The sequence below is a fragment of the Anarhichas minor genome, unplaced genomic scaffold (genome assembly GCF_050575085.1).
Source record: "Anarhichas minor isolate MPS153535 unplaced genomic scaffold, ASM5057508v1 ptg000043l, whole genome shotgun sequence".
In the NCBI taxonomy this organism is placed as follows: domain Eukaryota; kingdom Metazoa; phylum Chordata; class Actinopteri; order Perciformes; family Anarhichadidae; genus Anarhichas; species Anarhichas minor.
The window spans coordinates 40,001-53,767 of NW_027466489.1; the positions used below are offsets into that span (position 1 = coordinate 40,001).

The 13,767-nt window shown below is 41.1% G+C and overlaps 2 protein-coding genes across 3 annotated transcripts in view; one reads left to right on the forward strand and one right to left on the reverse strand.

Moving 5' to 3' along the window:
- Positions 1-4,388, forward strand: part of mapkapk2a (MAPK activated protein kinase 2a) — a 26,326-nt gene extending 21,938 nt beyond the window's left edge. The window contains exons 7-10 of one of the 2 annotated variants that reach the window (XM_076110606.1): positions 1-31; positions 1,999-2,084; positions 2,188-2,265; positions 2,588-4,388. The exon at positions 1-31 is cut by the window's left edge and continues 94 nt beyond it. In XM_076110606.1, the coding sequence (XP_075966721.1) occupies positions 1-31; positions 1,999-2,084; positions 2,188-2,265; positions 2,588-2,722 (330 nt within the window). In that variant the 3' untranslated portion in view covers positions 2,723-4,388. Of the gene's footprint in view, positions 32-1,998; positions 2,085-2,184; positions 2,266-2,587 lie in introns of both variants that reach the window. The other variant, XM_076110605.1, reaches the window with a different exon arrangement.
- A 3,318-nt stretch (positions 4,389-7,706) lies between these two features.
- Positions 7,707-9,887, reverse strand: il10 (interleukin 10). Its single transcript, XM_076110659.1, has 5 exons — positions 9,559-9,887; positions 9,287-9,346; positions 8,954-9,118; positions 8,280-8,342; positions 7,707-8,165 (listed from the first exon to the last, which is right to left on the reverse strand). Exons 1-5 carry the CDS (start codon positions 9,721-9,723, stop codon positions 8,055-8,057), a joined length of 564 nt encoding a protein of 187 aa, XP_075966774.1. The 5' UTR covers positions 9,724-9,887; the 3' UTR covers positions 7,707-8,054.
- Positions 9,888-13,767: the final 3,880 nt, after the last annotated feature.

A 13,767-nucleotide genomic window follows, 5' to 3' on the forward strand; every position in this document is an offset into this window, starting at 1 on the left:
AACCCTGAATGGTCCGACGTATCGGAGGAAGGTCAGGCGACATACATACTTACACTTTGTTTATTTAGAAAGGCACTGCAAGCTTTGGGTTTAGAGGGTTAATGTTAGGGATAACTGAAAACCTAATTATGTGACGGATTATTTTGTTAATACAGTAATGTATCTCTCCTGAAAAGTAATATGTTTATTCGTCTCGACGAAAAAGAAAAACTGTCATAAGTCAGAAATAACATTTCATGACCGTGTTCTGTTTTCCGCAAAGCTCTTGCAGGCATTCTTTAACAATCACCCAACCTAAATATGACAACCACGCCGTCCGTTTGCTCTTAACTCCTCCGATCAAGAAATAGAAACTGAAGCAGCTGTTTCACCTCCTGTTTGCAATCCGTCACATTCACTACACTTGAAAGTGATGTTTGGTTTCCTGAGTAATGCAAAACTTTTAGAAGGAAAAGAGAAGCTAACGTGACGATTTGGCGTGAACTAACCCAATACCTTCCTCTAACAGAGGGGTGTGTGGGTATACAGCGTTAGAGCGGACCTCGGAGCTTCTAGGAAAGTCTGTGTGCTCGTTACCCCTGAAGGCAATTTAGTACCTTTTAAAGTGAAATGCTTCTCGCACTTTGAGAGCAATAATACGAGGCTATATCTGTGAAGGTCCGTGTGATCCTGTTTTAGCCGCGGTGGAATGTAACCAAGTACATTTCGGGTCCACAGCTTAAGTACAATTTTGAGGTACTTGTACTTTTCTTGAATATTTTAATTGTATGTAACTTTATACTTCTAGTCCACTACATCTCAGAGGGAAATATTGTACTTTTGACTTAACTGCATTTATTTGACAATGTTGGTCATTAGTTAGGCAGATTCTGAATATAAATCAACTAATTAACCATCATGTATCATTACATAGTATATAGCCTAATTCATTATTAAGTAGATGAAACTATCTTACCAATATTTCAATGAACACATAAATGCATCAATAATTATAGTCTAATGATAAAAGCCTACCTTAAATATACTACTTATAATGTTCCTGCATTATGGGTACTTGTACTTAAAGTATATTTTAATGCCAATACTTTTGTACTTTTACTGAAGGAACATTTTGACTGCAGTAGTTTAATTTGTAACAGTATTTTTATACTGCGCTCTAGAACATAATTAAATCACTAACACAGTAGTATAAATATGAATGGTGATGATGCGGCAGAAAAGTTGTTTATTTTGGGAAACACTGTTATACGAAGGCGGATGTGTTGTACTGTAATGTGAACCAGCTCAATCCTAACAGTCTTTGTCACAGTGGGATTTCTCAGTTCCGTTTTAGATGAAAGTAGAACAGGCATGGTGGCAAAGTCACAGTCCATAAAGTAATTAGCTATCTGAATGTCACCAGAACATAATGTACAGCAGTCTGGGCTCTCGTATCTCTTCTCAAAGTCACATAACATCATTTAGAAAAATGGGATACTTTGAACCCTGCTTGCTTGAGTGTAAAATATATTATGCGTATATGTATAGCGATATATACAAGTTGCCAGTCAATCCTGATACGACAAGAGTAAATAACAGTAGTCTTGTTTGGCACCATCGTGCGAGGCCAGTGGCCTCTACCTGTGCTGTCGTAATGTTAGTCCATCTGTCAGCTGGTCATTTTACGCACTATTTGAAGAAGGGCTCCGATCAGAATTTTCGGGGCCAATGACGGATTCCTGAAAGCGATGTGAAGACTTTAATTTACCATGATGCATTATTTATTTATTTAACTATTCTTAACATTGTACAGTAAATTGTCGGACGCGTTTTGCGTCATCTGATCGGCCTTTGAGATCAAATATTGACTGATTACGATCGGTGGCCGCTTGATAGGAGCGCTCTTATTGTCTTGTTAATTATTTTTATTCTGGGGGTTTTAAAATACATTGTTGCTTCAGACTGTTCCGTCTTAATTCCTTTCTTTATTAATGATGTAAATAATACTTGTGTTTGCAGCAAAACAACTGATTAGGACCCTCCTCAAGACGGAGCCAACGCAAAGGATGACCATCACCGACTTCATGAATCATCCGTGGATCAATGTGAGCACGAACTCTACTCGCCATCTGTTCAGCTCCGTTGCTCCGGCTGATCTCTGTCCACTGAAGTAAGATGCGTTTGTGTTTGTGTGTCTTTCTAAAGCAGTCGATGGAGGTTCCCCAGACTCCACTTCACACCAGCCGAGTGCTAAAGGAGGAGAAGGACGCATGGGAGGATGTCAAGGTTGGATGTCTATTTCTCTTTGTATCCGTTTTGCTCAAGTTCTTTAATATTAAATTGTTTTATGAATAAAAGAATCCATCCAATTATATCAGAAATGTGCCTATGATTGGTTTGTTAGTGTTTAGCAGGTGGTGTTTTATCTTTTCTGTCATTAACTATTTCCCTGAAGGAAGTGTCAGAGAATAGAAAGCAGCGTCACACTGGACAGTAGTAGTCATGATCTGCTTCTCAAGCTTGAAGGCCGTGTGATGATATGAAGTTTATCCAAAAACCGCAGACAAAGCAAGCGGCCTAATGAGCTTCTTTTTTCATCATGTTCCAGGAGGAAATGACCAGTGCCTTGGCAACAATGAGAGTCGACTACGAGCAAATCAAGATCAAGACCATCGAGGAATCGACCAATCCACTGCTAACGAAAAGGAGGAAGAAAGCCAGCCACTCCACGCCGGACCCCTAGTCTGCTGCCCACTGAGAGTTGCACACACGCATGCACATACAGACACAGGTTGTAAAAAGGAAGCAATAATTTTGTCGACACGCGAGTCGCGTTGCATGGGTTTTCTCAGCGTTTTATTTTTCATGGCGAATGCTAATGTTTCGTAGGAGTGTTTGTTTTTATTACTCAACCATTTTAACAAAACCCACCGCTCTGCTCTGGCAGAGAGGACGTTTGATCTGTGTTTGTACACCAGTGAAGAGATTATGAATTCTAGAAAAGGAGAGCAGTGGGAATCGGTGAGATCTCCCTCCTCTCCTTTCCCTAATATCAGGTTGTGTACTCGGAGGGGCTTGAATGTTGGAAAAGGACATGAAGCCTCAGCGTTAGCAGTAGTTCTATCTTCAACCCGCCGCCCCTTTCTAGCTCTAGCCCCAAACCCGTGAATGTTAAATCAAATGGCTAAATCCCAAAAATAAAAGCAAGGGAAGTTTTCTTTTACGTACGTGCAAAGTAAGCGGATGTATTTTGAACTGACGAGTGGAATGTAAGGACTCTGTCCCTGATTTAGCTGGTAAAGTGGGAGTGTCTGTCAGGTTCAGTTTGTCTTAGTGAATGTCGAACAGAGGCCTATGCACTCACAAGGGCCATGTGCCATTCTGACAGAGCACCTCTCTGGTGGCCCCTCTCTCCTACCTTAATCTACGCTTGTGTTTCAGGTACATAGTTTAAAGGGCAGAGAAGGACGCCACGTTTAAGAGCAGAAACTGGCTCCACCTTTCTCCCGCATGTAGCTCAAAGGAGAGTAGGAGCCAACCGATACTGTATTTTTTCATGGATTTTATGAGCATATTAGCATAGGCCTTACCGAGTGTTGCTAAAGCAGCAAATGACTTTTAACCCCTACCATTTGGTTCAGGCGTTTACCAATGTTATGCTTCCCAATTTGTAACATTGCCAGATTATATTTCAAGTGAATGCTATGCAGATGTTTGTCAGCTTGAAGTACTGCGAGGACCTTTCCCCTTTAGTGTTGATTTCTGTTTGCAAATGTCGATGATGTGTGTTTATGGAAGCAGTAGCATACTCTGTAGGGAATACATGGTTCAGACAGACTGGGCCATCTCTGAAAAGATCACGTAGTTACTGTTTGTTTGCACCAGCTCAGCTGTCGGGAGGCTCAGTGGGACTCATTTGTTCTCCCGCATTTCTCCTCCACACTTCCTGGAGGATTGACAGGAAGTAGAACGTACTCCACAGCTGCTCCTCGTCTCCGAGCAGAAACTCTGACAACGCCACCAGCAAGCTGTCGTCACACTCGGACAGGGTGTGACTGTCGGCTTCTCTCCGATGTTCTTTTTAACGCAATAGGACGCTTCCAACTCACATGGGCTCATGGGAAATTATTGTTTCATTTTTGTCAGTTTCGTCCACTTCACTTTGTAAAATCACATCCACTTTACATGTCACATGGCACCTACACATCTCTCACTGTAAAAATGTTCATTGAATGTTTTTGACAATGTTCCTCCAGTTTGTTTTTGTTTCTTTTCGTCCCCCTCAACACCTTATTTTTTATTTTATTTTTTGTAGTGGAAGCACAGAATTGTCTCATTGAGTCTGTTAAGCTCCACCTGCCGTACTTTTGTCTGCTTCAGCTTTGGATTAAAAAAAGACACAAACCTGCTCTCTTTTCTCCATTCCTGCATACAGAATAACAGCGTAAAATGGATGAATAACAAGGACAACGCGCAATTAGTTTTTAGAAATTATTACAATTTGTAATATTTCAAGCATTTTATCAAAGTTGTTTTCTGGTTACTATTTTCTCTCCAAAGCAGTCGTGTTCTTTGAACAGTTCAAACCGAGATAATGACACATTTCAACTCTTTACGCACTCTTGATCACGAAGGCCAGCTTGTCTACTCGTTACATGTGCGTTGACTGTTCTGAGTTGTCGTTCCCGTTCATTATTTAAATAACTATCAAATGTAAATGTTTTATGACCTTTGCCTCAATATTTAGAGATGTTTTCTTCTCATTCACGTCTCCGTCTATGACTCGGATTGTCAGGTCGGTTTGGGATTTGTGACTTTCACACGGAGTGCACAGACTCAACTCATGACAAACCTGCTGGCATGAGTTACTCCTGGAATATACGCATTTGCGTAGCAAAAAATCGTGTGGTGTCATTGAGTCAACACGGTCTTTGCCAACACTGGGGTGTTTCGAGCAGCTTCCCGCTCATGCAGAAGCTGATTTCTCTTCAGGTGCAAGGCAGCCGTAGGCACTCGGCTTCCAGCTTTGAGTGTGACGAAACCCACAGTCATCTCTCGCTCTCTCAGGTAAGTGAGAAAGGGGGTAAATGGGTCTTCAGGGGAGTCCCTCATGACAGATAGTAACCCTGTGGAGATTCTACCCCTTTACCCCGCCTACGGCAGACCTTATGACACCCACCCACCCTGCACTTCCCTAAATTAGGGAGGGCACCCTAAATCATTTTGTTTACTGACCTGTAGGAAACAATTTGTGGTATAAAACTCAGGTTAGATGTATATACTCTATGTAGCTTCTGAAGTGATCACTAAGCCTCAACAGTTGAACGTCAGAGGATTTCCACCAGTGAAGGAAAGTTGGATAACACATTCATTCGTTCACAAATATGAAAATAAGCGACACATAATTTTAAAAAAAAAAAGTGAGAAGTGTCAGCGTGTTGCCCTTCAGTATGTCATTACTGTGTACACCCTTTTAAACGTGAGGGGAAATGTAAAGGATGGAGACTTCTCAGCTGAGGTGGTTGGAGACTTCTTGTAGTTCTTTGAAGTGGCATTGCCATCCTGATTCTCTCACACACACACACACACACACACACATCCTCTCAGACACAGCAGAGCTGTTTGACCTGCCCCACAGTGAGACTCTGCAAGAAACCCACAGTGAATCGAAGGTTTTCAGATGCGATCAAACGGAAAACTGTTTCGCAGTCAGTTTTAAATGTACAACAGTTATCTTTCACATGTGCTGGAAATCAGATTGTTTTTACTGTGAAGTACAGCTCTGGGTACATGTGGTTGTGGTTGCTTTGATTTTCTTTTTTGTCTCCTGTCGTCTTTTTTTGCTGATTATTTTAAAAACGTGCTTTTTTTTGAAACACGTTCTTCATTGTCTTCTAAAAAAATAGTCTCGTCGGCTACTTGACTCATCGGGTATGTGCACACAAATTCATTTTGAACCTTTTATGATTCAAAATAATGAATCAGAACGGATGTCAGTCTTCTTTTTAATGCCACATGTATCTTGACTATTTCCAAACTGACTTTTTCGACCGCTCCTGAAACTTTCTTGAAACTGTCAAACGGACCCTAACCCACTTCACAACGGGATTGGTCAGCTGTGTGATGGTGAGACAAGAAGGATTGAATCTGTTCTTTTGAGCTCTTTTTAACTGAAGTTATTCACTTTTCATGTGAACAAAGGAGTTCATTCTTATGAATGCCCTCTGGGAGAGACTGTATAACAATATGTTGCCCTATGCTCTTATTGAAATGTTATGTCTCTCTCCTCTACAGAATTATATATTTGTATTCATTATGGGCCAAACAATTCAGCAGCTCTTTGTCAGAAATAGAAAGGGTCGGTTTCTTTCTCTATTTCGTTACGTCGTTGATATTATATATATGTTATATTATTATTATTTGCCATAAATATATTGATTTGTTTTGAGATATTGGGTATTGAGTTGAGGGAGCGTCAACAGAAAATATTAAGAACAATGAAAAGGGCTTTGCTTTTTTTAATGAATTCAATTTGAGGATTTCGATTTATTGGAAATACTTGGGAGGGGCCCCTGTATTTGTGTACAGTTCCTGACAATGATTTCCATCTGGAGTCTTTTGAAGTAGGCTTCAGTTGATTTGGGATATCTTAACTGTTCAGAGGAAAGCGCTGAGCCATGACAGATGCATATTTTAGATATTGAAAATAACCATTTTTGACCGTTAAACATGATAATTCATAACGGTGGTTCTCCTTTTTTTTCTTCTTCTCACCCTGCCCCGAAACCATTGCTCTTTGTACAGACAAACCCAGTCATTGCCAACAGACGGCTATGATCGTCTAACAGACGGCTCACAACGTAAACACTGGCTTACTGGAGTCTGAATCAACACCGTAAAAATGTTTCAAGGAGTGAACACAACACTGATTAACGTCATCCATCCTTAACGAACCTGCTATTAACACTGGTCAGAATAAAACAGATTAAATAAGTCTCTTGCAGACAATTGTTATGAATGATATCTTTGCATATGGTTGGCTACAGTCATTGCTGGAATGATACTATTCAGATCATCCCACATTGACGAAGCAAGAGGCGGATGAAAATGTCATTAGAGTAGTTTCAATGCAGAGGCCTGAGTCATGTCGTGTGTGATTTCGCAGTCTGAGTAATGGCTGTACGTACATTCAAATGTTATTGAAGGGGCATGTGTCCGTGCCCTCTGTTTAGAAAATATTGTATTGCTCAGGTATGAATGTACTGTGGTACAGCTCATGGATTAGACCCTCTCTGAAAAAGCTGACATTGCACATAAAAAAACGTTTATTTTACATGCAGGGCTGCTATTTCACCCTGTGTGCTACTTCTGTTTAATGATGTGTCTGACTGAGTAAGATTACTTGTGTGTGCGAGCATGCGCGTGTGTGTGTGTGCGTGCGTGTACGTGTACGTGTACGTGTACGTGTGTGCGCCATGAGGGTGAGACTGTTTAGTTACAGTTTCGGTAAATTAAGATACATCAGGGCTGCTGCTGGTAAGTGATGTATATGGGTCACGTTTGAGGTTAGTGAATCAGCATGTTGAGTTTACACTCAGGTTCCCCACATATAGACTGCAGAACTGCAGGATGTGATGTTGTCAGTGCTCTTACAATTACCCACCCCTAATAAATGGCACACTAACAACTGTATCATCTTGTCAAACAAACATCAAAAGAGACATTCATTATCATCAAGTCATTTATTCATCGACAACAATGCAATATTAGTCATAAATATATCGATACATATTATATATGATAAAAAAATAAATATCACAGCTTCATAAGAGACAGTTTTGGTTGTAACTTCATTTGTGTCAGACTCAATATGGTCTTAAAACAGAAACTTGTCCCCAGGACAAAAACAGAAGTCTCAGAATAAAAAAAGACATCAGTTCAGCAGGCTGCAACAACATTTGGCAACACTCACACCAGTGAAAATAACTGATGGAATGCAAGAGAGTACAGGAGTCCAAGGCCAAGGAGTTCCTGGGATGAACATGGTTCACATTTCGATTAGGGTCAGCAGGTCTTCAAACGGTGGCCGGTCGGTTTCTGTGCCTATTAGAGGCCAGATATGTTTCAATGTAGTTAAACAGCAGATCCAGCTCACTCATGGCCTTGTATGGACCTTTACTCTCCATCTGTGGACAAACACACAGGTTTGTTATTTTAAATTGTCAAAATACAGGAATGCACACACATGTGGTTTTTAAAATGAACGCTTTTACAACTGAAGATGAAATGTCGACACTCACCTGTTTGTAAGTAAAGTTTAGATTGTTGATGTCAAACTGTTTCCTGCAGGAGAAGTAATTTCTCTAAAGGGGAACAATAGAAAGATGATGTTAGGGGCTATACATTAGACAGACATGTCCTGGATTCGACCCCCACCCACCAGAAGCACAGAAAAGCATGCCATCTTTTCTCTTTCCCTTTTGCAAGAACTGGGTGATGCAGTTATGCAAGCCAGTTGAACAACCACTGGCTAATGAAATAGTTTGACCCGTCCTGTGAGCCGTGCTTCCCCTTTCGGTCACGATCAGACGTTTGACCGATGCTGGGAATATTTTGGCGGTTTTGGGATGTAGTCCAAACCAGTAAGGTGGTTTTGATGGTTTGACTGTGACCTACATGGACTAGACTTTTGTGACAAATAATCACGTGTAGACTCTTCCTGTCTGTAAATCATGCCGACAGGAACTTATACATGTAACTTTTCAGTAGCCTACACTGCGATAATAGTAATACTTGTGATTTATGTGAGGTATGTTACATTTCTAATGTTGGACTAAACACTTTAAACTTGGAAGTTAATTCTGCTCCTCACTACCTCTAGCCTACATCGGAGCTTTCGGCAGCGCGCGCGCGCACTCGGCGCGTGTTTACATCTCATTCTCCTGTAGGAGTAGCACGTGTGCCAGCTACTCACACATTCGGTGACATCACGCTTCAGCTCGTCGAAGATCAGCTGTATAGACTCCATGTGCGGCTGTAAGTCCCTGGTGTCCTCCGTCACTCCGGACATGGCTGTCGGCAGAACCGTGCTCAGATAAAAGTCCAGTATGCTGTTCATGGCGTGGCAGGCGAACGGGCTCTGAAGGAGGGAGGAAAGCGCGAGCGCGGTTACGAGATGTCCGCGTGTTTACAGTGCTCGTCTTGTCGGTCATTTTAGTCTGTGTTTATTTTCTGATTATACTCGGGAAGCAGTGCATTTCTAGCATATAGTGAATGATCTTCGTGGAGAGTTCAAAAGGTAACTTACTTTAAACGAGTCCTCGACGCTCTTGTCCAGCAGCGCTGTGTCCAAGTCATCGTTTGCTTCCTGTAAAAAAAAACACAACAACGCTTGTGATCAGTGACAGTGTGAGCAGCAGCAGCAGCAGCAGCAGCAGCCGGAGAGGCAGACAGACGGAGGTGAGAAAGTGCAGCATCACCTGGAGACTGGCAGGACTGCATGGGCGGCAGAGATCTACCCAAATGATGCTGCACTAACCTCGAAGGTACTTTCAGAGTAAATGTTGCGCTTTTACTCACAAAGAAATCTCTGATCTGTGAATAGTCCTCTCTGAGCTTCTTTAGCCGGACAGGGAAGGCCTCCACGAAACGACAGCACTTGTTGTTGCACATGGGACTGCACCAGGCACTGCTGAGGAACGACGAGAGAACCAGGGCGGACAGGAGGAGGGACCAAGGAGTCATGCTGGTGGACGAGCTGATGGGTCTTCTGGAGGCAGAGAAGAGAAGAGAAGAGCGGGCCCTCAGGAGTGAAGATGCTGCTGGCTCAATTGGACGTCTGTGCAGTCTTCTGACTTCTGAGAGGTGAAATTGTCTCGGTACGATCTTCCGAAAGAGCTCAGAAGAGAGAGAGAGACGTGCATATATTCAGTGTCATCTCTTGCCTCAATTTATAGCCAAAATTGGGACAGAAACCTAAAGGAGTGTCTATGACTGGAATGGTGGGGGGGGGGGGGGGGGGGGGGGGGGGTTGTTCTCAGAATCTTGCACGAAGGGCTGCTCCTCCCATGTGATTGGCTGGTGCTATTAGATCTGGAAATCGGAAATAATTGACATAGCATGTATGGAATTTTGATATGACAACATTGTATTTTATTATTCATGTTTTTCATATTATTGTATTACAGACACACGTCACACGTAGTGTGTGTAATTATGTTACATAACACATTGTGTTTCCATTTGACTATTTACAATAATGCCCCCATATTTATATACATTATATTAATCAAACTTATAATGGGTACGTAGGTGGAAAAAATAATGTTGAAAATTACAACAAATGTTAATCATATTATATTCACAATAACACAGGAAATAAGTTATGTCAGTAGGAAAGGATATTAAGTTGTGGTTTATGTTCGATGACGCTGTGGATTCCCTCTGTATGCAGACCTGCGTAATGAGACTGACAATAGTGAAGCCATGGGACATCTACTCATCTTTGCCTTTTGCGGAATGTGATGTCTTGGTATGTTATCTCTTTGGTGAGGGTTTCATATATGTATATGTGTATATATGCATTATGTATTTATAAAAGGAGAAGTATTTTGGGACTCTGTCGGGCCACCGTGGGGGTTTTCCCCCTTCAGTACTTTTTGTCGTCTCTTTGCCTGTGCAGTTTACAATTTGTGTGAGCCCATTTATGTTGGGCAACATTGGTATTTGCCGGGAAAATCAATTCTGGTGTTTGCATGAAGAGGACTTCACAATCTGTGCAAATACACTTCAGGACAAATTTGTCACGGTGCAAGTTCAAATTTGTTTACCGTATGAAGCTTTTGACATAGACTGATATGGAAAAACAGGCACATATTATAATTAAAGGTTTGATTGATCCCTATGGACAATTTTAAATACCTAATTAAAACAAATTTAAAAAAAACATTATAAATGGCAAAATAAAAACAATCAACTGTCCAATCATAGCTTGGGGAAATGTCCCTGGGCGGGACGTAGTGTCCTTAGAGTTGCTATTAACAAGATTGGGAGCCTTTCTACTGCCTCTCAAAGGCTCTCAACATGGCGACGGCCGAGCCAGGGCCTTACAGCTAATAGTGCTAACAGCGCAAACCACGGCAACAGTGCTAGCAGAGCTAACAGTGTTTACCTGAGGGGGAACCAAAGGGTGGGTGCTAAGCTTCTACAACGGCGGTCCATCGGTTGGGACAGTGTTATCGGTTGTAACCGCCTTATGAGAGCAGTGAAAATGCACGAAAAGTTTCTTGTCCATTGTGTTTTTAATCAAAAAGAAAATGATCCCTATACGTGCTGCTCTCGGCTGGACGACGCTGAAGTGCAATGCACTTCTTTACTATCTTTTCTCTTTTGTGATTAGATGTTAAAGTCACAATGAAATAGTCTTTTGTCAACTCTGAATTTGAAAAGATCTGACAGTTAAGTGAATGCATAACAAATAGTCCACCAGAAATGGTGTTTTAATTTAGTTTTTTAAGAAGGAAAAAGCAGCCGAAATATATGAAATGCAACAACAACAAAAAAAAGTCAGATGAACCAAACTTACTTTTCATCCAGTACAGTTTCAAATATTTCCTTTATTTAACAAGGTAACGTCTCATTAAGACTAACTGGCCAAGTGGACAGCATTACAACCTCGATACCTCTGCCACCATTGGTGTACCAATGTGAATGGGTGAATGAGAGGCTAATTGTATAGCACTTTGTCTGGTGAGGTATAAAGGTGCAATATAAATGCATTTACCATACAGTAGTAAATACAAACAGCATAAACAGGCTAAGACAACTGACATGCTACAAAATGGCATACAAGTTACAAACACAGGGAGATGGCGACGGTTTTTGACTGAGAGACAAACAAAACAGGAAGAAGTTGTCCAATTAGTTTTCAAAGAATTCTGTAAATTGCGTAATCCAAGTAACACCGGACAAGCAAAGTGCAATAATATGCAGAAAATTAGGTTATTGAACTTGCACAAACAAATGACACCAGAAAATGTGGCTTTAATACTCCTGGATTAATACGAAGATGTCATTCTGTAAATTTCTCAAAATGTAAGAATGAGAACATTTTATTGAAATAATTAGTTGGATTGTCATCACATCAACATGCAATGTCTTCTTTTTCTTGATTCCTTCAAGCAGTAGATCTTGTATATTTAAATAAATGTACACAATTTGTATATACGTTAAGATAATATGAGTCAGCAGTTTATGGGAAACCCCTCTGACTGTGGCACTGACTGCGTGTGTGAGCATGCATCTCTGTATTTAGCCGTGTGATTTCACGACTTTTTGTGGTTGCAGTTGCATTTGAAATGCTTCTGCCCAGTCTGCTGGGATTTCAGTTGCAGCATTGTTTATGTGCATGTGAGAGCGATTTTGAGTCGGCTATTAAGTCATTTAGTTCTTTAAAAAAAAAAAAATGTACGTAACACATTTTTAGCTCTTAGTCAGAGCGCTTCTTCCCTGCACACAACTCATAATTTAACCCGGAATACAGATGTGACCAGAGAAACTGCTGATATGTCTCCCACAATCCCACAGGTTTTTAGACAGCTGTTCACAGAACTTGCATGTCATGAAAGTATGAGACTATTGATGACTATTATGATGATTTGCGGAGCAATGTGTGAAGTATTACCAGTCCTGTCCATCATGACATATTTATCGGTAACGAGTTGTTTCCTAGTTTCACAAAAGTTGGTAGCAAACCACATTATTTTAGCAAAGTCTCTCCAGCTCTGCAATTATTTCTTGTTTTATCATTACCGCCAAGATGGAAAACGAGTAAACTGACAAATAAATGCGTGGGTCTTACTGTACGGCACTACTGCTTTCAAAGTATGTGGTTCAGAGAGTCTATGAGAATCAAGTTGGTGTCCAACTTTTCGATTTCTGTGTCTTTTTTTCTGATGTGGCAATATTACTGAAACTAATTTGATAAAAGTCTTAATCCTGTGAACTAGAAAACGTGTTGATCCATTGATGGCTTCATATCAGCAAGTTAATGTTCACTGTGCACTCACACCAGATGTAAGAAGTCAGCAACATTTCTTGCACTGCTTGTTCTGATCAAACCGCTTCCTTCAGTCGGCTCTGTGTCCCGTATGCAGTGTCTCCTCGAAATGAGGCAGAACCCGAATCAGTCAAATCTTATCTTACGTTGCATCACTTTGTCGATCGCTGAGTAAGAGCCGGCAGAACGTTGTCTGCTCTGGAGATGACCAGGTGATGTGGTGAGGGTGTCTCTTTGTTCTCTCTTGTCTTGCCCACCTCTCAACTTAGTTTCTGATTTCGTCACTATCCAGTCCTCAGAATCCGCTGTCAGCAATACTGCAGCACATTACTTGAAACCTGAATGCTGATATCATATTCAGTTGATTCAGTCCCCTGTTGGAACATGAATCACAGTGGAACACATGATGCAATCCAACTGAAGTAATATATTGACAAAGATGTGATGCTATTAGCCGTTTGCACGATCACCTTGACTGCAATTCCTTGCACTTTGCAGACTCGACGAGCTCCACAATGTAACTGTAGTTATGTTTTTACATTTTCACCACCTTATGCGTCACATTTTCTTCATTTGTGGGTGCATATTGTGTGCCTGCATAGTGTACTTGCGCCTTTAGAGGAAATGTATCTATCTTTACAAATAGATCCACCACATTTCTCTTTCACTTTCACACCGGTCGTGTGTTTGACTGCGTATGTGTGCTTATGTGTGTGTGTGTAGCATTTAAT